The sequence below is a fragment of the Phragmites australis genome, chromosome 15 (assembly GCF_958298935.1).
Source record: "Phragmites australis chromosome 15, lpPhrAust1.1, whole genome shotgun sequence".
Classification (NCBI taxonomy): Eukaryota; Viridiplantae; Streptophyta; class Magnoliopsida; order Poales; family Poaceae; genus Phragmites; species Phragmites australis.
This window is the reverse complement of record NC_084935.1, coordinates 6,875,745-6,896,865: the sequence shown is the minus strand read 5'-3', so window position 1 is coordinate 6,896,865 and position 21,121 is coordinate 6,875,745. Positions and strand designations below refer to the sequence as shown.

The 21,121-nt window shown below is 42.6% G+C and overlaps 1 protein-coding gene and 1 long non-coding RNA gene across 3 annotated transcripts; one reads left to right on the top strand and one right to left on the bottom strand.

Annotated features, from left to right (window-relative positions):
* The first annotated feature begins 13,312 nt into the window (after positions 1–13,312).
* Positions 13,313–15,329, top strand: LOC133892331 (uncharacterized). Its single transcript, XR_009904368.1, has 4 exons — positions 13,313–14,267; positions 14,348–14,403; positions 14,621–14,724; positions 14,823–15,329. It is a non-coding gene; the product is annotated as an uncharacterized LOC133892331 (long non-coding RNA).
* Positions 15,330–15,498: 169 nt separating this feature from the next.
* On the bottom strand, positions 15,499–20,680 carry LOC133892330 (ADP-ribosylation factor GTPase-activating protein AGD5-like). 2 transcript variants are annotated; one of them, XM_062333029.1, is made up of 11 exons: positions 20,401–20,680; positions 19,678–19,736; positions 19,163–19,253; positions 18,497–18,551; positions 18,312–18,402; positions 18,010–18,205; positions 17,020–17,257; positions 16,675–16,853; positions 16,325–16,567; positions 16,189–16,244; positions 15,499–16,029 (listed from the first exon to the last, which is right to left on the bottom strand). In XM_062333029.1, the coding sequence occupies exons 1-11, from the start codon at positions 20,449–20,451 to the stop codon at positions 15,873–15,875; spliced, it is 1,416 nt and encodes a 471-aa protein (XP_062189013.1). In that variant the 5' UTR covers positions 20,452–20,680; the 3' UTR covers positions 15,499–15,872. The 2 variants fall into 2 exon arrangements, with proteins under 2 accessions (XP_062189013.1, XP_062189014.1); XM_062333030.1 differs by lacking the exons at positions 19,163–19,253; positions 19,678–19,736; positions 20,401–20,680 and adding an exon at positions 19,027–19,119.
* Positions 20,681–21,121: the final 441 nt, after the last annotated feature.

Below are 21,121 nucleotides of genomic sequence, written 5' to 3'. Positions count from 1 at the left end.
TACTGAGCCCTGGTTATATTTTTCAGGAACGCACTTTTATCTCCTAGAAACCGAAGGAGCAGCAAATTTAAGCACACAAATCAATTAATGCTTACGTGCGCATGAATGTGCTCGCTTGCTACTGTGTGCAAAAGGCGACGCCGTGAAAGAATCGTGTCGGGACGGGACGTACACGTGCGCATCGTGGCGCAGCTAAAAGCTACGCGGTGCACAATGCATGACCTCACGCGCGCGCATGAACACGCGGGCATGCGGCGTACGGTACGGTGGTGGCACACGGCAAACAATACAGTAGCGCGCGCCTCGGTCGGTCGGTTCGAACCGCCTGCCGAACACGGCCCATGCACGCCGGCCGGCCGCGGCCGGCGAGCTGAGCTATTTTCCGTGGCCGGAACGGTCAAGCTTTGGTGAGCTGCGCCCGTGAAGTAACCTAGTTCGTCTTCCCTTGTGTACGCACGCACGTAACCTGCAGGTAGCTTTTGCCTACCTTCTGCCTGCCTGTTCACCCGCAACCACACAACAACGTGTGCCTGTCAGCCTGTGCGTCGTGTGGGCAGTAAGGCCAGAGACTTACGTCATTTAGAAATAGTAGACGTTTTATTATGATCTCAATCTTTAATGTTGAATTTTAATTAAAACTTTTTTATAAAACATATGATTTATAGCTACAAAATTTATATATCATAAAATCATTTTAAATTGTAAATATATTTGTATAATTTTTATATACTTGATATTTTTATAATTTGATTAAAGATTAATCAAATATGTCAACTGTTTCTTAACGGCGAGTCCCGCGCTGTCGCATGCAGTGGCCACGTCCGGCCGTCGCCGTACGTGGCGGCTCCGAAGCCTCTCGCGCACACCACATGCCCTTGCGCGCATGCACGGCCAGTAACCCTCTTCCCTTTTTTTCGAGACACTAACCCTCAACCTCAAGGTTGAGAACGTACGTAACTATGGTTAGCAAGGTAATTAGCGTACGTGAAGTGACATCGCCACAGAATAGCGGTCAGTAGTAGCGCAGGCGTGGTGCGTAAACGGGAGACCTGGGTTCTGTGCGCGCGACGCTATATTTTCGCCGGCTGGCCGTGTACGCGTGTCTACGCACGAGCTACTCGTGCACGCACGAAAATATATATGCATCGATCGCGCACGTTCGATCGGTGCAGTCACATATGCACACGTGCTCATTGAGTTGTGTAAGTATCTAAAAAGGAACAGTGCATACGACAGCGATAGATATATATACGAATTTGACTTCCTACGGAGCAAAAGTATCTAGTGTACGAAGCACAACATAATATATATACTAGTCATAGTTTATTAGTTAGGACTAGTTGTCTATCGATACTCTGTCAAAATTATAGCTACTTGCTAATGACTTTCTTTCTTCATCCTTCTCCAACCCCTTTATTCTTTCTCTTCTCCTTTTCTTCCTCCTACAAGTCCTTCCTCTTCATGAAGCACCAGAGGGTAGGGGAGCTTGAGCCCCCCGCACCCCTGAAGATCCCCCTGGCCCTGCCTGTCTCTGTGGCTTGTTCTGGTACACGATTGATTCTGCAGAGCCGGGCGTACATGTTGGACCCGGCGGATCTCCAGGACAGCGACGGTTCCCGAACCCGGCGACGTCTGTGGCCTCCGTCGGGAGCCGGCCGGCGAAAAGACGACCTGGCGCCACCATGCGACGCTTGCTTCCAGTCCGCGAACTCGTTCGTGTCTCCAAAAGGATGGAGCAGCGCACTACGCATGCGCGCCGACTTTGAGGTCGAGACCGCGCGTATGGATCGACTGAGCGATCGGCCTCTCTACCATACAAAGTAAACCTAACTTTCCCGTGTATGTATCTCAGCACATCTTGTGGCGCCTAACTGTCGCGGCCTCAAGAGTATATACGTACACCTCGAGGAATCTAACTGACACGTACGCACGTAGCGTAACACGGTGACTCGATCTGTCCTGACCAAGATTTAGTGCCCGTTTGTTTTAGCTTTGAATTCTGAAAAATTGAAGTTAAAATAAACAGTTAGATTGTACAATTTGTTTTTCAAAATTTGATCTATTTTCTATCACAATCTACGATCTGTGTTTAACCAGCTTTTTCAGACTGTGATTTTAGAAAAAATAAAAATACCCACACAAGCATCATGTAATTACCCACCAATGCCATTATGTTCTCCGAAACGTTTTCTTTCGGCCTTCTATTCTAATCAGCAATCTCCCATCGGCTCCCCCCCCCCCCTCTCCCGATCTCCCATCACCGATTTGCAGCCGCCGGAGCCCTCCGCCCGCCCCTTCCCAGCTGGCACCCGTCCAGCTGGCGCGCCCATCCAGCCGGCGCCCTCCAGCAGGTGCCCTCCAGCCGCCGCTCGTCCAACCGGCCGCCCCTCCCAGTTAATCGATCTGATCTTTCTGTTGCTTCTTTGGCCGAGCGTATCATCTATGGAGATATGTAGTTGTTGCATCTTGCAAATATTCAATCTTTGAAAATAAAGTTCCCGTGTAGTTGTTGCCTCGGAATAGTTGTTATAACATGCTTGCGTTATTTAACTGAACTATTTTGGCTATTGAATTTGCATAGAGCTTTATGTGATGTTCGATTCTAGCTTACCTACTGTTATGAAAAATAGATTGAGGACTTTGTGCCGGATAAAGCCAATTGGGACGCCTTTTACAATAGATTGTTTTGTGAAATTTGTGTGGAGGAAATAGATGCTGGGAATTACTTCCAAGGGCTATAAGAATCTGCATGAGAAATTCTTCGCTAGGACAGGAAGAAAACACACTAAACTACAGCTGAAAAACCGATGAGATGCACTGAAGGGTTTGTACAACTTTTGGTTAACCATTAATAAAGCTACTGGACTTGGATGGGACAATGCTAAAGGAGCGGTTGTGGCAAGCGACAGTTGGTGGAAAGACAACACAAAGATAATCACTTTTTACCTCATTTGTTTCTTTTCAATTTATTATAGCCAAGCTTAACATAACATTACATTTTTTGATCTCCAGGGACATGCAGAATGGAAGAAACTTCGGAACGGTCCCTCTGAAAATCTCTTAGAACTAGAAAGGATGTTTGATAATAGTCATGTCGATGGTTCTTCCTCTTATGTTCCTGGTGAAGGAGTGGGAGCAAATGTCAATAATGAGGAACAATTGAGTGATGTAGGCGTTGAGGAAAATAACATCAATAGGAAGGGTGCCAATATGTTGAAGCGAAGTGCTTCTGTTAACAATGATAGCCCAAAAAAGTATAGAAAGAACTCTATGGTTAAGATAATGAAAGGCATAATGAAAAATATGCAGTCTTCTAGTGTTGTAACCAACAAGGTGTTCCAAGGTGAAATGAGGTCTGAGTCAATTAAGAAAGTGATGCGTTTGACTGTCGAGTCTGGAGCAATTGAAGGAAGTGACGAACATTTTATGGCTACCAAGCTTTTTGTCAAAGCCAAAAACCGCGATATGTTCCTCACTTTAACCACCAAAGAAGGAAGGCTCAATTGACTAAAAAGATGGTGTGAGGAAAAGAAAAAGGAGTAGTTGTTTAATTTGGAAGTAGTACTACTATCGTTATGTAATATTGCTAGGAACAATGGTACTATTATCGTTTTGTTATTTTGCATGGAATAATGGTGCTATTATCGTTGTGTAACCTATCTTTATATTTATTTGTAGATGCGTTCAAGTGGTAATTCTGATGACGTGGCAAGTGATGATGATGATGCAATATTTGAGCTTGCTCGTAGTCAACAAGAGTGCCTTGCATAATATGGAGCGTTAGCATGCGTTTTTGGTACGTACTATGGTGATATTTTCTTGAACAAATCTGAAAGGAGGGAATTTGGTGTTTCAGATCATGTTTCGGTTATGGAAAACTTGAATGATCCAAGAGAATGCTACAATATGTTTAGGATGAGTAGACCACTTTTTGATAGGCTACATGACTTGTTGGTGACAAATTATGGTTTGAAGTCAACTAGAGTTATGAGTTCTATTGAATGTTTAGGTATGTTTTTATGGATTATTGGGGCTCCACAATCATTCATCCAAGTTAAAAATATCTTCAAGAGGTCAACCGAAACAATTAGTACGAAGTTTGTGGAAGTGTTAGATAGTATCAATCTCCTTGCAGCAGAGATTATCAAATCAAGAGATTCAGAGCTCAGAACGGTGCATTCTAGACTTGAAGATTCGCGGTTTTTTGCCTCATTTCAATAACTGCATAGGCACAATAGCTGGCACATATGTACCTGTTGTTGTGTCTTCGTCTGAACTGGTTACACATGTGGGACGTCATGGATATTCCACTCAAAATGTGTTGGCGGTATGTGACTTTGACATGAGGTTCACCTTGTTGTTGCTGGGTGGCCAGGCTCAGTTCATGACATGAGGTGTTCAATGATGTACTACGCAAATATGGTAATAAATTTTCACATCCTCCACAAGGTATAGTTGCACATTAGCTCGTTGTCATCTCATTTACCATATTGTCACAACTGTCGCTAATATGACATATTTTTTCAGGAAAATACTATCTTGTTGACTCGGGTTATCCTAATCGAGTGGGTTTTCTAGCTCCATACAAAGGGGAGAAGTGTCATTTATCAGAATTTTGACAGGGCCCACGTCCTAGTGGTAAAAAGGAAATATTTAACCATCTACATTCATCTCTGCGTAATGTGATCGAACGATCATTTGGTGTTTTGAAGATGAAATGGAGAATATTATTAGACTTGCCGAGTTATCCTATGGTTAAGCAAACAAACATAATTATTGCATGCATGGCTCTTTACAACTTCATTCGAGATAGTGCTTTGAGGGATGAAGACTTTGACATGTGTGATCAAGATGAAAATTACATTCCAAATGTCGGCCAACAATCTTCTTCTCAAGAAGGTGGAAGCAATGCATTAGGAGATGAAGATGGAGACATGAATGCATTTCGTGATAATATTGCTAATGCTTTGTTTTCTATGAGAGGGTAGATTGACGATCCGTGTTGTAATAATTGCTATTTTAGATGATTTTTTATTACTTTTGTGTTTATTTAGAAGCTCAAAAGGACTCCGCCAACTATGCATGCATGTTGATTTATTTTAATCCAACCACATGCATGATGATTATTGTAGGTTGCTAGATGAATATGATCTCCATGCATGACCACTTTAATATGAAATATCGCATAGCTAATTTAATTTCAACTCGTGCCTGATATGCATGAAAGAAAATATACTATGCTCAAAATATACAATAAAAAAATCTTAAATAGACATAATTATACACTTAGAAAAACTAAGGGTATTATGGATATTACGCAACCAAAGCCAAATAATTCTTAGCTTTTGGACCCTCAGCTTTTTAAAATCTAGAATCTAGAATCTGCTTTTCAGAATCCAAAACTAAAACAAACAGTCCCTTAGCCTCTTAATTTTTATTACTTAAATTCTAATTCAGATGCATGTATATGCATGCTCTAGCCCGTACATATTCTAGCTGTGTATGTGTGTTTTTGTGCACATGTATGAGCGTGGTGTGCTTCTTACTTGCAAAATAATATTCTTAACTTATCGCACTGTTATATACTATAGGGGTACAGAAAATGCTTCGTGTATATATATACTCTTGGATCGTAGGACCAGGTTATTTCAATCGGAGCCTGCTACGAGAGTGGGCAGCAGATCTTGCCAATCCAGGGCCACGGCCGGCGGGCACAAGGCGTACTTTTGGACGCGTGGATACGCTGTTAGGCGCGTGTTGGCGTCCTCGTTCGCCGCCACTTGTGCTAGAAAGCATCGTGCGCGCGGTCGGCCGTGCACCAGCTCCATGTGTGTCATGAAGAAATGGAAACCGAAAAGGAGAACGCCATGGACAGTCCGTTGTTCGATCTATGGGCCTGACCTGTACCTGCCTACCAACCCATGAGTAGTTTGTCATTTCTGGCATGTGAGCTAGCCGACCGGGAGCAGTGAGCCGGACCCATGTGAAGGGCCAAATTTAGTAATGACCAGGGATCATGCATGGATGGTGTAGCTTAACCCATGCATGGTGCATGGATTATTCGATTGGGTTATCAAAGGAACATAGTACTCCTAGTCATCAAGACAAGATCGGATGCGAACTTGTTTGCCGTTTACGATGCATCGGTGAGAGGAAAAGGGTCGTGTGATGCGGTAGTATTTGCTGAGGAACGAGAACGAGTACTGGTAATGAGTGGTTGCGACTGCTGTTAACGCACGTCCATGTGTTGTGTTGTGTTGTGTTGTGGCGAGACTTTTAAAGCGTTCGTTTTCCGTCATATGGGTCTGTGCACAGGTCAATCAGTAGTACGTATTACGTGTGCCGCCTAGCTACTGATTCTTGGTCGTAAATTGCTCTGTGATTAGTCGTAATTTGATCTCCGCCACACGTCCCGGAGACGTGGAGGAATCTTTTTCACCGCCCAGCTTTAGCGTGCAGCTGCTTTATCTGGAGAAGAAAACTTTACACCAGTATCTCAGCTGTTACGTGTGCGAACTAGTTGTGCGCGGCTAGGTGGATGCATGCCAACGCACATGAATTGCCGGTAATTGCTCACTTTACACGAGACCGATCGATCGAGCCGGTAATTGCTCACTTTACACGAGACCAATCGATCGAGCCAGTAATTGCTCTGACTATCACATGCCCTTTGCATACGTGCCCAAACCATGTGGAGTAGGCGTGCATGGCTGCATGCAGAGCAATATGCAACCAGATCAACCAGGGTTTGGTTGTAATTAAAGAACGCACTTGATGTCGAAAAGGTACTTTAAAGATGACGTGATAAGCAATTTAAAGATGATAGAGAATAAATTTGTTTCTTATACAGAACTAGTTCTTTGAATAATCCCAGATGACTGTGAGACAATAAATTACATCAAGAGTCTAAAAGAACTAACAACACATTAGAAGCTTGTTTGTTAATAACAATTTCTTACTCTATTTTCTTAACAGCAATTCCTTCGTGCACCCGGCGGCCACACAAGCCATATATGCATATGTACTCACAAGCACAGAAAACAAGATAAGAAGGTAGCAACGCATTGGTACGTGTAATGAAGCTCGCCCATGCAAGTGACGCCGTACACAACTAGCCATGAAGTCGTGACGATACGGTGGCTCCATATCTATATCCATCTTACCGCTGCATGTGAACATATCGATCGATGGCGTTGACCTTGGAAACTTAGGCACGAGGTTAGTCTGTTGACGAGCGCTTTAATTGCACCGATCGATCAGCAAATCAACTGTAAAGTGTAAAGCATCCAGTATCACATAGATTCGTAATCTTATCCACAGACCGCTAGCGATGTCTCCTAACTTGCTGGCAGCCCTCACGCGCCTCGCCGGCAGACCAAACGCTGCTCGACGCTTGCACAAGCGGCCGGCCGTGCGCCGATCTAGCGCGTCGGGCCGGGGCACCTGGAGGGAGTCCTACTGGGCCATGCAACGACAACCGACCAACCCAAGTTAAGTTTTTGCGCGTTTCAACGAAACCTCTGCTCATCCAGCCACTAGTCAGGAGTGGTCAAGCCAGTCGTCACTGCAGTGCGGCCACACACTGCAACTCTCTCTCTCTCTCTCTCTCTCTCTCTCTCTCTCTCTCCCGTCGGCGCACGCAGGTCTACATGCATGTGTTTGATCAGAAACAGTTCTTCGGTTTTCAGTTAACTTCTATTCTGTCATGACCTACACGGCTACACACGATGAGACAGCCAGTGGAATGCAACCCTGTCTATTGTAGGTTTGTGCCGACTAATAAGTGGCGTGGACTGTAGTACCTAGCCCAACGTATGTATGGCCCGTACACCAACCCTCCAGTACATGCACAAATACAGTGTGATTGTTCATGTACTTGCCTGTAGTACTGGAAGGGAAATTTTCGCTAAGTGTGTACACACCTACTATTGCACCGTATGTATATTTTCATGTAAGAATCTTGAAGCAAACCAAAAAAGTGCTGAAAAGAGCCACACTTTTTGGCTTCTTTTATGATGTTTTCTTACTTTTTTTACGTTAATCCGAATCTCAAAATACTTTAACAACTCAAATAGTAGATATGTGCACATCACTTTGTGATCTTTCATTTTCCATGTAGTACTACTCGACAGTGTCATTATTCATGTACTTGGACGTGTACAGAAAACAAGCGGTCACGTCAACGCGCAAGCTATAGGTTCGTTAGTGTGCTACTACACACACGTCTCGCAACGACAGGGTGCAGCACTGCTGGGTATATCCACGCACGTCGGCAAAAGGGACTGAGGTAGACAGAGATCCCTGTTGTGATGAATATTAGATGACAGGATAAGTCTAAGCTCAGTTAATCTCCACTTTACCAAAACATATGTTGCTACTGGAAAAAAAATTATATGGTCAAAACATCCTCTAATAATATTTCAAGTACGTGTAAAATTAACAAGGTACGTAGTAGTGGAATAGAATTAATGACATGGGTATATTTTGTGGTGGTTTTGTTGAAATTCATGAAAACAAAATGGCCGGTTAAAACCGCCATGAATTTGGCTATGGTGTGAGTAGTAATATGAAAAATAGAACGAAAAATCCTAATCTCAGAAGAAAAGGGTAAATATTTTTCTTCCCGTCGGGTTAAGCCTAAGCAAAATTAGGTTTTCTGAGTCTCAGTAAGCTGACAACAACACAAGAGATGATCACTAAAATGTATTATGTTAAGTTGTTTATAAGTGTCCCCATAAGATCTTAAGATGTCTCTTAAAATATCATTATATGCGTGACCTACAAATCTATATATGAGGGACCACAAGACCCAAGAGCCATGCATGCAAACAGGCAAAAGTAAGAAGATAACAACGGCATGGAGCCAGGGACGTCCTTGCAACTGACGCCATGCACGGCTAGTCCAGACCTATCCATATATTGCTTGTGTGATTATGAATATATCGATCGTGTTGACCATGGAAAGTTGAGCGCTTAATTTGCATCAGCAAATCAAGTGTAAAGCACGGACGTTTATCCAAATCTTACACGGATAGATAGATGATTCTTAATCGCTTCGAGATGGACACTAGCTGGAACTGTCTCCTGACTTCCCGGCTAACTGCCACATCGCCGGCGCGCGAGCAAAACGCGCGCTGCTCGACACTTGCACAAGCAGCCGGCCATGTACCGGTCGATCGAGCGCCGACCGGTGGCACCTGGGCTAGTGGGACAGATCCAACGACCAACTAACGCAAAGGATTGCGCGTTGCCACGACTCGTCCACTCACTTGTCAGAGGTCAAGTCACTCGATCGTCAGAGTGCACCTGCAGTACACTTGGTGCAATGCGAGTCTCTCTCTCTCTCTCTCTCTCTCTCTCTGTGTGTGTGTGTGTGTGTGTGTGTGTGTGTGTGTGTGTGTGTGTGTGTGTGTGTGTGTGTGTGTGTGTGTGTGTGTGTGTGTGTGTGTTTGATCAGAAACACCTCAGACTTGTATGACGCCCCTGCACACGATCATAGTACTGGCAGTGAAATGTAACCGTGCCAGTTGTAGTTTTGTACCGACTATATGATGCGTGTATATAGTAGTCGAACGTGTTCGTGTACTTGGAGTATCCTGTAGGATTACTCTCTAGTGTATATACAGGAAGCAACCGTCATTTGTCAACGTCGGCGAAAAGGATTGAAGTCGACAGAGACACGAGCTGGGATGGAGATTGGATAACAGGATAAGTACAAATGTACAATCTACTTAGTACCTGGACAATCAGGATCAGGATATGTTAAAAAAACCTCTAATAATATCCTTTTCTCATAGGAAAAAAACGAGGTAGTACAGCATAGAAAAAAATCGCAAGTGTTTTACCAAAATTATTTTCCAGGCTAAATGATTGCGTGCTCATTATGGTGAAGCATTTCGTCTGGCGGGCCGGATTCACCTCTTTCTCCCGAAAAAGTTGAGCCACATGGGCCGCCTCACCCCAACCAAGCGGATGCAGCCCGCTCCGGTGGAAACGCCGGACACGGCTTTGTTCCTCCGCCCATGGGGCACAGACGGGGCCGTTCGTTCCACCGAGGTGCAATTCCACCGTCCAGGTCCGGACCGGCGCTAGGCCTTCAAGCTTCCTCTTTTTTTTTGTCACCATCGTCCTTTTCGTCGTCGGCGCCCGCGCCGCTGAATCGGCCCTCACGAGGCAGGTCTTGATTAGGGATGACAACGGAGCCGATTCTCGTCGGGAATGCTTTTCCATTTAGTTATCGGAGAAGATTTTTCCTATTTTCATCCTCACGGTGAATTGTGCGGGAATCAGGTCTCTAATGGGATGTAAAATTGAATGATATTTGATTATTTTTATATATTAACAATGTATACGTTAAGTAATTTATTAATGCATACAAGAGCAATTAATACAAGATTGATTAAATATCGTAGGTTTGATAAAAAAATAAGAGTAATTTATTATTTACTCTATGTAATATAATGTTTGTACATTTATATACTAAGAAAAACGTGTATATATGTGATATCGGATATAGCGGGAAGCGGAGTTGGGAGTGGCTTTCCATCCCTATCACCATCCCCATATGAGTTCGTGGAGGATAAAATCTCTCCATCCCTATTCTCTAATAGAGGAATTCCCTGGTGGAGAATCGGGATCGGTCCCATTAACATCCCATAGTCTTGACAGCCTGCCTGTCCCTCGTAGTGGGCCTCCTCCTCCTCCCGCTGTCCGCTCTGCTGGTACTTGACTGGCGTTGATTGGGGATCTGTCGGGGCTTGGAATTGATTTCTTTCGTCCGTAAGAACCTTACCTTCCTCGGATGCAGTTCTCGGGAGTGGATTTTGTTCTGGGTCACCGTTGAGATTCTCCGATGAGCAGTCGAATCCAAGTTCTCATTTTTTCCATCGATGGGTGGAGTACTATTCTAATCAAGCATCCATTTTTTCTGATTCAGTTCGATTAGGCCCTTCTTCCATCTTCAACGTGCGCAAGATCGATCGGTCTTAGTTGGCGGCGCACGACTTGGCATCCAAACGTGCGGGTGCAGCTTATCCTCCAATAAATTGGGGGTTCATCAACTGAACCCCATGTCGTCCGCCCCGAGGAGGAATGAATATTAGGGATGTCAATGGGGACCCGATCCACGATTCTCTGCGGGGAATTCCTTTATTAGAGGACAGAGATAGGGAAATTTTGTCTCCCGCGAACTCATATGGGGACCGCTCCCCGCTATATCCCGATATCACATATATAGATTTTTTTAATATATAAATATACAAATATTTACATTACGTAGAATAAATAATAAATTACTTTTATTCTTTTTTGTCTGACCTACGATATTTAATCTAACTTGTATTAATTACCCTCGTATACATTAATAAATTACTTATTTATACAATATATACATTATTAATATATAAAAATAATCAAATATCATTCAATTTTATATCCTATTGGAAACTTGATCCCCGTAAATTTCTCGCAGGAATGAGGATAAGAGAAATCTTTCTCCCATAGCTAAATGGGAATAAGGATAGGAAAGTATTTACCGACGGGGATTGATCCGTTGCCATCCCTGAATGATCCACAAGTCACTCCGGGGCCTGTGGTGCCTCCGTTGGTTCAGACTTTCAGGCCTGCTCATGGCACGAGTGACGCCGCCGCAGACCCGAGGTTAGCGCGGCAGTCCTGGCCCGGCCATCTAGTCCTCCTGCGTCCATGTGTGCCTTGGCCTCCTCATGCTCCCGTCCCGCTTCTGCTGAATGCTTCAAATCCGCAGCAAAATAGGGTACGCTCTCGCCTGCCGTCCTTTCTAACTCATTTTGTTGAAGAATAATGCTTAGCTACCGGCCGTGCTGATGCCAGTTCTTGATCCGCAGGATGCGGCGGCAGATGTGGCTGCGGCTGATGTTAATCCTGCCATTGATAGCTGTGACGAGAGTATGTTGCCGAAAGTGAACATGCCATTTGATGGTGAGAATGATGCATATGAGTTCTACAACGCATATGCGGAGAAGGTGGGCTTCTTTGTCCGGAGATCGACACTCTGGACGACATCGAAGAAAATAATCACTAGGAGGACTTTTGTCTGCTCGAGGGAGGGTTTTCGGGAGAAGAAGAAGGGTGCCAAGGAAGCAAAGTGCCCACGTCCTGAGACACGAAGCAGGTGCCCAGCAAGCATGACCATTAGGCTTACTTCCAATGGCAAGTACCGTTTGACGGAGTTTGTACCGAATCATAACCATCGGCTGGCAACAACATCTACAATTCATATGCTGAAGGCAAAGAAAAATTAGGCGCAAAGCACGGGCTGTGAGAGAAAATCTGGTGGATGATACCACGAGAACGCCAGAATTCGAGAATGAAGATGAGGCTTATGAATTTTACAGCATGTATGCAGGGAAAATTGGTTTCAACGCGCAAAGGGCAAGCATGACAGTGAATGCTGAGAATGTTATCACCAGAAGAATGTTTGTTTGTTCAAAAGAAGGGTTCCGTGAGAAGAAAAGAGGGGTGCAAAAAGAAGCCTCGTCCAGAGACCCGGACTGGTTGTCCGGCATGTATGGTCATCAGGCTTGCAACTAATGGCAAATATCATGTCACAGAATTTGTTACCTTCCACAATCACCAGCTTGGGGTTGCAGCAGCTTCTGATCTTGTGATGGCATCACAAAGTACAGAAAATGATCTAGATGATGGAGTTGATCTGGCAGATAGATAACCCGATGATTCTATTCACAAGAAAAATCTTATTAATGAAAATGCCTCTCTAAACAGTCTAGAAGGTAGAAGTTGCAAAAGATACAAGTGTACAAAGACTCCGAACTATGGTGATGTTGGTGCTACTCTAGAGTACTTGCAAAAGATGCAACATGATAACCCTTCATTCTTCTATGCTGTAAAATCTGATGAGGATGGGAACTTAACGATTTTTTTTCTGGACAGATTCAAAGTCTATCATGGATTTTGTCCATTTTGGTGACGTGTTATGTCTTGAACCAGAATATACACTGCAAGGCTATGGTAGGCCACTTGCTTTGTTTACAGGTTTGAATCATCATAAGCAAACAGTTGTCTTTGGTGCTGCGTTGCTCTATGATGAAAGTAATGAAGCTTTCAGATGGTTATTAGATACTTTCAAGATGGCAATGAATGGAAGCCATCCCAAGACATTGTTAACTGTTAGATGTGCTGCAATAAGCGAAGCTGTTGCAGCCGTGTGGCCTGCTACTGCCCATCGTTATTGTGTTTGGAAAATTTACCAAAATGCTCTTCAGCAGTTGGGTCAAGCTTTCCACGGTCCAAGAACTTAGTAATCTACCAGAATGCAACTTCAAGAGATGCTTATTTGACTGTGATGTCAAGGATGAGTTATTGGCAGCACGGAAAGAAATGTTGGAAAAGTATGACCTAGAAGATAATCAATGGCTAGCAGAATAAAGGAGAAATGGGCACTGCCATATGGTCGTGAGGCATTTTATGCAGATATGAAAAGCGTCCAGCAGAAGGAAAGCTTGACTAGTCACCTAAGAAAACATTTATCCTTAGAGTATGACCTTGTGAACTTCTTTGAACAGTTTGAAAGACTATTATGTGACCGTCGATCTGCAGAGCTGGAAGCTGATGTGAATGCTAATCAGAGCACAAAGAAGCCACCTTCCATGCGAATATTACGGCAAGCTGCCAATGTTTATACGCCTGCTGCCTTTAAAATGTTTGAGAGGGAATTTGAGTTATACATAGATTGCATGCTATACAAATGTTGTGAGATGGGCACAATTTCTGAGTATAGGATAAATGCTGAGGACAAGCCAAAAGATCACTTTGTTAAATTTGATTCACTCAATTCCATGGTGAATTGTAGTTGTAAGTCGTTTGAGTTTATATGTTGAAGGTACTCGACACAAGGAATATCAAGGACCTCCCTGCTCAGTACATCTTGAAAAGGTGGACGAAGGACGCCAAATCAGGATCTTCAAATGGTGATTATGCTTTCTCATTTGATGGTGATTCTGAGTCTGCTCAGATGAAACGTTACACTCCATTGTGTCGCATATTCAGTATCGCAGCAGCTAGGGCTACAACCTCTGCAGAATCATTTACATATATGGAAAACCAGTCAAGCATACTGATGGATCAAGTAGAGCAAGTTATTCAAACCAGCCCCCCTGACATAGCTGCTCTTATTGGTGCTTATTGTGATCGAACTCAAAATTCAGTTGACAATATTGCCACCGGAGGCATACACAGTCATGCTAATTTTATTAATGGCTCTGCTGATGGTATGCGTTTAAGTATTGATTCTTTTTCCCATTTGAATTTTTATTGTTGCCACGAAATAAGTGTACTACTTGCATTGCAGGTTCTCTAACTTTTCCGTTCACATTGAGTGCTGGTACATTGGATTACCGCTAACAGGTAATTATTGTTCTTACAAGTCATACTGCAGTAAACAACAGCGCATTTTTGTTTTGCCATGCACCCTTACGCATCATCTTAACGTACTGTTTCTTACATATCAATGAAACCATGGTTGTATGATTGTACCATTTGTCATCAACCTGTGTGGACAATGTTATCTCCCAGCAGAAGGTATTTTGTTCTGTTCCTTTGCTTACCAAGTTGTTTTAAGCAGGCGTCGAGTGACATACCTGGATTTTGTACTAATTTGTTGGTGATTACACATTAATTTCGGAGCCGCAAAAAACTGTTGGCGAAGTACGCACAGGTCCATGGCAGGTAGATTACTAAATTGCTGGAGATTATCCGTTTAGTAATTCTTCTTACAAGAATTCTAAGAAGCCACTAGCAACTTCTGACTACTCACAACATTGCAGGCCTGATATTGTTTCTGCCATAGCCATTCGCCCGAAGAAAGTTGGCATTCTTTCCCCTTCGCGAGCATTACTTGTATATACTAGCTAGGAAAAATCTTTCATGATATGGAATAAGCAGCCAGCTGCGTTGGTCGTGGCCTCGTTTAACAGCCTCGTGGTTGCACAACTTGTTCCCGTAATTTCAGGGTCTTCCTATGTTGCCAGTTTGGTAAGGTGATGATTCCTGCTGAGAGCTGCCGATAACTTACCAATAATTCTGGTTCCTGCCAGTTGGGACTTAAACTAGTCTGAGCTGTTGCATTTTTCACCCGTGTTGTACATGCTGCTTCAGTAGCTTATTTGTCACATACTCACATTTGTATAATGTATATAATGTATGGAGTGAATGGTTGCAGCATCAGAACATCAGTAATTTCACATTTGCTAGTGACTAGTAGTTACGAGATTTTTGACCAATTTGGAGCCTGCCATGGCATCGGTAAATGCCAAAGCTTGGCAATTCATATTCGAGTACCAACTGCCAAGCAGTGTGTGTTGCTAACACCAATTCTTGAACAGATTCTAAGGGAAATAACATGAATCTCTGTGGACAGTCGAACTATAGACATGTTGGTACACAAAATGGTTTAAGATATATATGAACAATGCCTACTTCAACCTCACAACAATACAGACATGTAGAAACAATAAAATCCAATTGTTATTGTACAATACAAAATAGTCGGTATCACGTATTGCATCACAACCAAGAGAATGAAAAGGTTGCATTATACTCTTATAACTGACAAAGCGTAATCCTCTTTTTGAAGGGGTTGGCATCACTGACAAGAAACTCTAAAATTGTAGGAAACAACATGAGCAAGATTAATGCCATATTGCCCCTTTTATTTGTCCGGGACAGCTACAAAGTCATGTAACTATGTATCCACCAGAAGAAAAGCTGCCTCAATTGAAGTGTGTACAAGGCCCTAGTGTCCTCCCTAAATCAATCTGTCGTGTTCATCATCATACAGAGGCCTGTTGTTCAACTTCCAGGTATGGCAAGGGCGTTCATCTTTTGGAGAACATTCCTTGAGTTAACGAGGAGAAATCGAAATCTTTGCCTGATTGAGAGGGGAGGGTGGAAGAGGCAGGGGATGCTGTGCTCTTGTTAGCACCTGCAGCCGTGGCCCCATTGGCTGGGACAGCTGAACTAATGTTGTACACCCTGCAATCAACAAGGCACATCAGAAAAACAGGCATATGATTAATTTGCTGAGCTCAACGCACATCATCTAAATTTTGTTTGCAAATCTAGCAAGGTGCAGTTGGAGATCCTCACTACCACAAGCTACATGTAAAGAAAGGTCAAGACAGTATAGCTTACCCAGGTGTACCAAAACCGAAGTTCCCAGAGGAGTATTCTTGATTGTTGTTCCCAACCTGCCAACAAGAAAGATGAACAAATGGTAAAACTGGTAGTCAAGTGTGCATAGATCTACTGATCATCTGTGGATCTTTACCTTGGTGGCACCATTCTGTGCTGCTGGAGTTGACCCGGGGATTTGATAACCAAGATTTGGCCAGCTTTGGGTAGGTAAGTTTCCATGAGGGGCATTAGAACCGTTAGCATTCAACAGATTGGCATTCCCCGAAATCATTTGGGGGGCATTTCCAGATTTAAGAGCAGCCATAAGAAGAGCTTGCTGCTGGGACATAAACGCGAGCTGCTGCTGGTGGACAGCGAATGGTGATACCATATTGGACTGCAAAACACAGTTATTTCTTAGACAGACCATAAATGTGCCCCTTCTTTGTGGATAGAGCCACTTGTCATGAACAATTAGTTTGTAAAAGGAGTGCTAGTGCTCACCTTCTCAAACAAACTCATGATATCATTCTTCACATTTACTTGGGAAACAGCTGGAGCTGAGGATACTGATACAGATGGCGAGTCTTTAAATAAATCTTCTATTCCTGATGTAGACTGGGGTTTACTTTCTGCTGGTTTTGCAGAATCCTTTTTCTCTGAGCTAGGTACTGGTGCTGCAGCTGAACAATTTTAAAAAACCCATGAGCAAGAGCAAAATAAAGTGACATGGCAACCCATAAACAATGTACCGAAGTAGTAACCCCAACAGAAAGAGGAAAAGATATGGTTAAGTCCCTACAGAAATAGAAGAATTCTTCAATTGGAAGATCAGTCACAAGAGCTTACATTGGAAGCCATCCCAGGCACTATCATCGTTTGAAGATAGCTCTGATTCTTTTTCGGTTGTTCCGTCCATTGTTAACATGTTAAAAAGATCAGTAGCATAATCAACTTTAGGAGGTGGCGCAACCGATGGCTTTTGAACTTTAGGGCGTGTTGCATCAACTTGAGCAGGTGATTTCTCTGGCTGAGGAGGTGAAGCAACTTTGGGAACTGGTGGTTCTACTTTTGGCTGAGGTGATGCCTGCTTCACATGCAGTCATTCCAAAACGAAACTCAAAGTTACTGACTAAATAAAAATCTTTGTAGAATATAGCAAGTAAAATGAAACCAACTTATTATAGTCTCTAAAACTACTCAAGCAGTATTCAAATGGATAATGTACAATCTTAATGCAGAACAGTTCACTAATTATAAGTTTATGTTTGGTTTATCATACACGATTAAGATGCTAAACACATTAACTAATTTGACCAACTATCAGACTTGCTAAACGCATCATACACGATTAAGAGATGACGGTGAGCGAGGAAGACCATGTAAGCCAGTTGAAACAATAAATACCACCAACCTTGGTAGTCAAGGCAAAGCATGAGAGAACCAATAAACATGCCCTGGACTGCAATCTATCTTATAATGGTTGCAGAGCCATTATCCACACCCACTCAGGAAACATCCATTAGCATGCTATTACACATCACCACTTCAATTTTTAGATGTCTGCCAATACACAATTTATGCACTTAACCGTTTCGAGCCAGTATGATCTAGAGCATAGCGCCTCATATGAAGACTTGCAGTTATTTCTCCATCTCCATTAATCAATCATGTATAAAAGCAATTGGTAGTAAACTAGTAATAATTGGTGACAAAGACTTTTGCAAGTGATAATAGTAAAAAAAGAATTTCGGCTTGAGTTCAAGAAAGAGTGTTCATATTCAAAGTCAGGTGTGGGATTGTTGCCAGGAAAAGCTTGTGGTAAGAAAGAAGGGTTACCTGGGTGGGCATCATAGAAGCGACAGGAGCAATTTTACTCGTAGCAGCTAGTGAAGCACGGTGTTGCTCAAATGAAGATCTTTGACCATGTCCACTCCTGGTAGCACTAGCCTGAGGCTCTAAGTTCTTCTCATCTCGGGCACCCGAGGACAGTCGTGATGTTCCATTCCTCGGTATCCATCTCTTGTCCTCATACCTACATTTGAGGTGTAATATAGGTTACATGTACTATTGAAAAAGAAAGCAGATGAAACAAATCACACTAGATCCCAAGGCACTGAAAGAGTTGGCAAGAATCATACTTCGCACGTATGAAGTTTTCTATCCCAACCCTATCATAGTTAGGGGGCAATTCCGCTTCCCAATAGCTATTTGCCTTTTCATTTCCCATTGCTGCAAGATGATAAATACAATCATGAGAAAAACCACTATTTTATTTTGTGAGAAAATATTCTTTTTTCAAGTTCCAGGAGAGAGTAATCCATACATTGAATGAATGCAACTTGCTCTGGCAACCATGTATCCAGGGTAGCAGATCTCACCTGCATTAGAGAAAAAATGCTTTACTAAAATTATAAAAGCAGCAGGCTAATTGATCGCTATGCATAATCGGCCATACAACATGAAAGAGAGAGAACACATGTGTGTTCTCTCTTGCTAACATACACAAATAATTTGGTTTCTGCACAACAAAATATACTTAAATGCAACAAAATCGGAGACAATACAATGGTAACCATAAAAACATTAGCGCAAGACTAAATGTCAAGGTTCTAGCATGATGAGGATAACTAAGCTGACACGCTATATTGGGTCTTGCCATAGGCATAGTAGCACATGATGGTAATTCCATTTGATTGTGTCATTCCACATTTGAATCAACTTATTCCAACTCTTCTTCATGCAATGCAGGGAACAGATCTAAAAATTAAGAGTGTGAAACATAGTATAAATTTCAACTTTAAAACATTTGACGTTGAAAGATTGGCTAGTAGATTGTCCTCAAAAGTTGTTCACCTCAAGCCATACATCAACCTTGTGGCTTCAAGTCCATTTTGACGGAACATCTATGAAGGACAAAAAGTCTGCCAGCGACACTGATGCTGAGTTGGAAAAGTAAACAGTGAAGCTCATGCACATGATATGCACTGACCTTAGATATGTGTACCCCAAGGCTTCTATGAATCCCGGAACATGTCATGCATATAAAGATCCCTAGGTTCACACTTGCCCATCGAGGACCCCTGCAATATAGTCAAACAGTTAGTGAGTGTTGACTTGAACAAGAGCTGTAGGCACAAATATCTATCCATAGTAAATGCAGAGATACAGAATTCAAAGCACACAAGGAGGATTAACCAGCTATGAGCCTATGACAAAGAAATGTATTTTTGCATATTTTTTGGTACAGTGAGTCAGTAACACAGTGACCATTCCGGTGTTCCTGCTTTGGTAAATACCCTTTCCTCTAATTAAACATCTGTTTACACATGAGAAATGTATGCCAAAACAAAGTAGATGCGTTGTAACAAGAAATAGGACATGGCTGGTTTCGCTTTTACTAATGGATCAAATAATCAATTATCAATATATGTCATGTCCTCAAAATGATCATACTTGTAACAAAGCTGCCATATTTAAAATAACCAATTGCACAGGACCACTCACTTTGACTTGCAGTCTGCACATTCTCTGTTCTCGGTCAGCCGAAGAAGACACTCCAATATCTGGAAATCAGCAAAGAGAAAATACAATGAGTTGTAAAGGCTATATGTCGAATAAGACCAACATGCAAACCAGAATGATGCTAAAACAACATAAACAACACATGATATGATGAGCGGGTTATCAAAGCGATGACAATTTGGAATGAAGACAGCTAGTGAGATTACTTGTACTGAGAACTAAAGAAGGAAAGAAAGCCAACAAATACCCTTCCTTTCGTATTACCAGATAAGAGAAAAGACAGAGAATCTATAAGAGACTAGCAGACAGATACTGATTGCAAATTTGGAATTAATTCACAGAGCAGTCAATCATCAGTCAAATGAATTCACCAAAGCCCTATAATCGCTTCCTTCAAACTTAACTAACATCTGTGCCCGTTTGTTGGTTCCAACATGAACCGAAGCAAAACGAAACGGAACAGAGTTCGGATCTGCGCCCTTGTCAGCAATTACACAGATCAGCGCAACTATGAATCGAATCCTGGAACAAGAAATCAACAACGACATCACCGCAGATCCCAAATCTCCAACCCATGACCCACAAAAATAATAATTTGCACATCGTAACGGATTTTCCTTCATTTCCTCCTCAATCAAAGCAGCAGCGCACAATCCCGATCTAAGTGAAATCGGCGAGGAAGAAACGAGCAGGAAGAAGCGAGACCTTCTTGTGCTTGGCGTTGAGCTCCTTGGAGACGGACGCCTTCTCGTTCATGGCTGCGCCCCCGAATCCTCCAACCCGAACAAACGCAAGGCCGATTGAGGGATTAGACCAGGATTCGGGGTTAGGCTTGGGATTTCGGGCTCCTCCTCCTTCCTCTTTCTCTCTCCTCCCTTTATTTGCTTTGCCGCGTCGGAAGCGTCGAGGAGAGAGAACGGGAGAGGAGAAGGATCTGTGCTAGGCGTCTCTCCGCGGCTTGGACCTTCTCGCTTGCTTCCTCTCTCTGTTTTTTTTTTGTTTTCTTTATGAGTAGGAGTAGTTTATTTTTGTGGTTTGACAATGACGGTGGTGTGAGGGTTTGCTGGCCTAATCACGATTAGCTAGTTGATTGGTGTGCCTACACTGTGCCTGTTCTTTTACATAGCGTGATTAAAAAAATTAGGTTTATCAATTTTAAACATTTTAATATTTATTTGTGAATTTATCAATATTGAACACATTCATCTAATTATAGGAAAGCAGTAGTACTTTCATGCATGCGTATAATTTAACATGTAGACGACAGTAATACCAACCTAACAAAATTTGTTTTATTTTTTTTTGAGTTTTGAATATTTTTCTTTGCATTTTAGATTATTTCAGTCAATTTACCAATATAACTAATATTACTTTCCACATTTTTCTGGAATTTCGCAAAAATGAAAATTATATTATACATAAACGC

Excerpts from the sequence above, each read along its gene's own strand:
- LOC133892330 (XM_062333029.1), bottom strand. The coding sequence starts at position 20,451 with ATGAACGAGAAGGCGTCCGTCTCCAAGGAGCTCAACGCCAAGCACAAG. Across the intron at positions 19,254-19,677 it reads TGTGCAGACTGCAAGTCAAA|GGGTCCTCGATGGGCAAGTG; the intron begins GTGAGTGGTCCT and ends ACTATATTGCAG. Across the intron at positions 17,258-18,009 it reads CTTCTATGATGCCCACCCAG|GCATCACCTCAGCCAAAAGT; the intron begins GTAACCCTTCTT and ends CATGTGAAGCAG.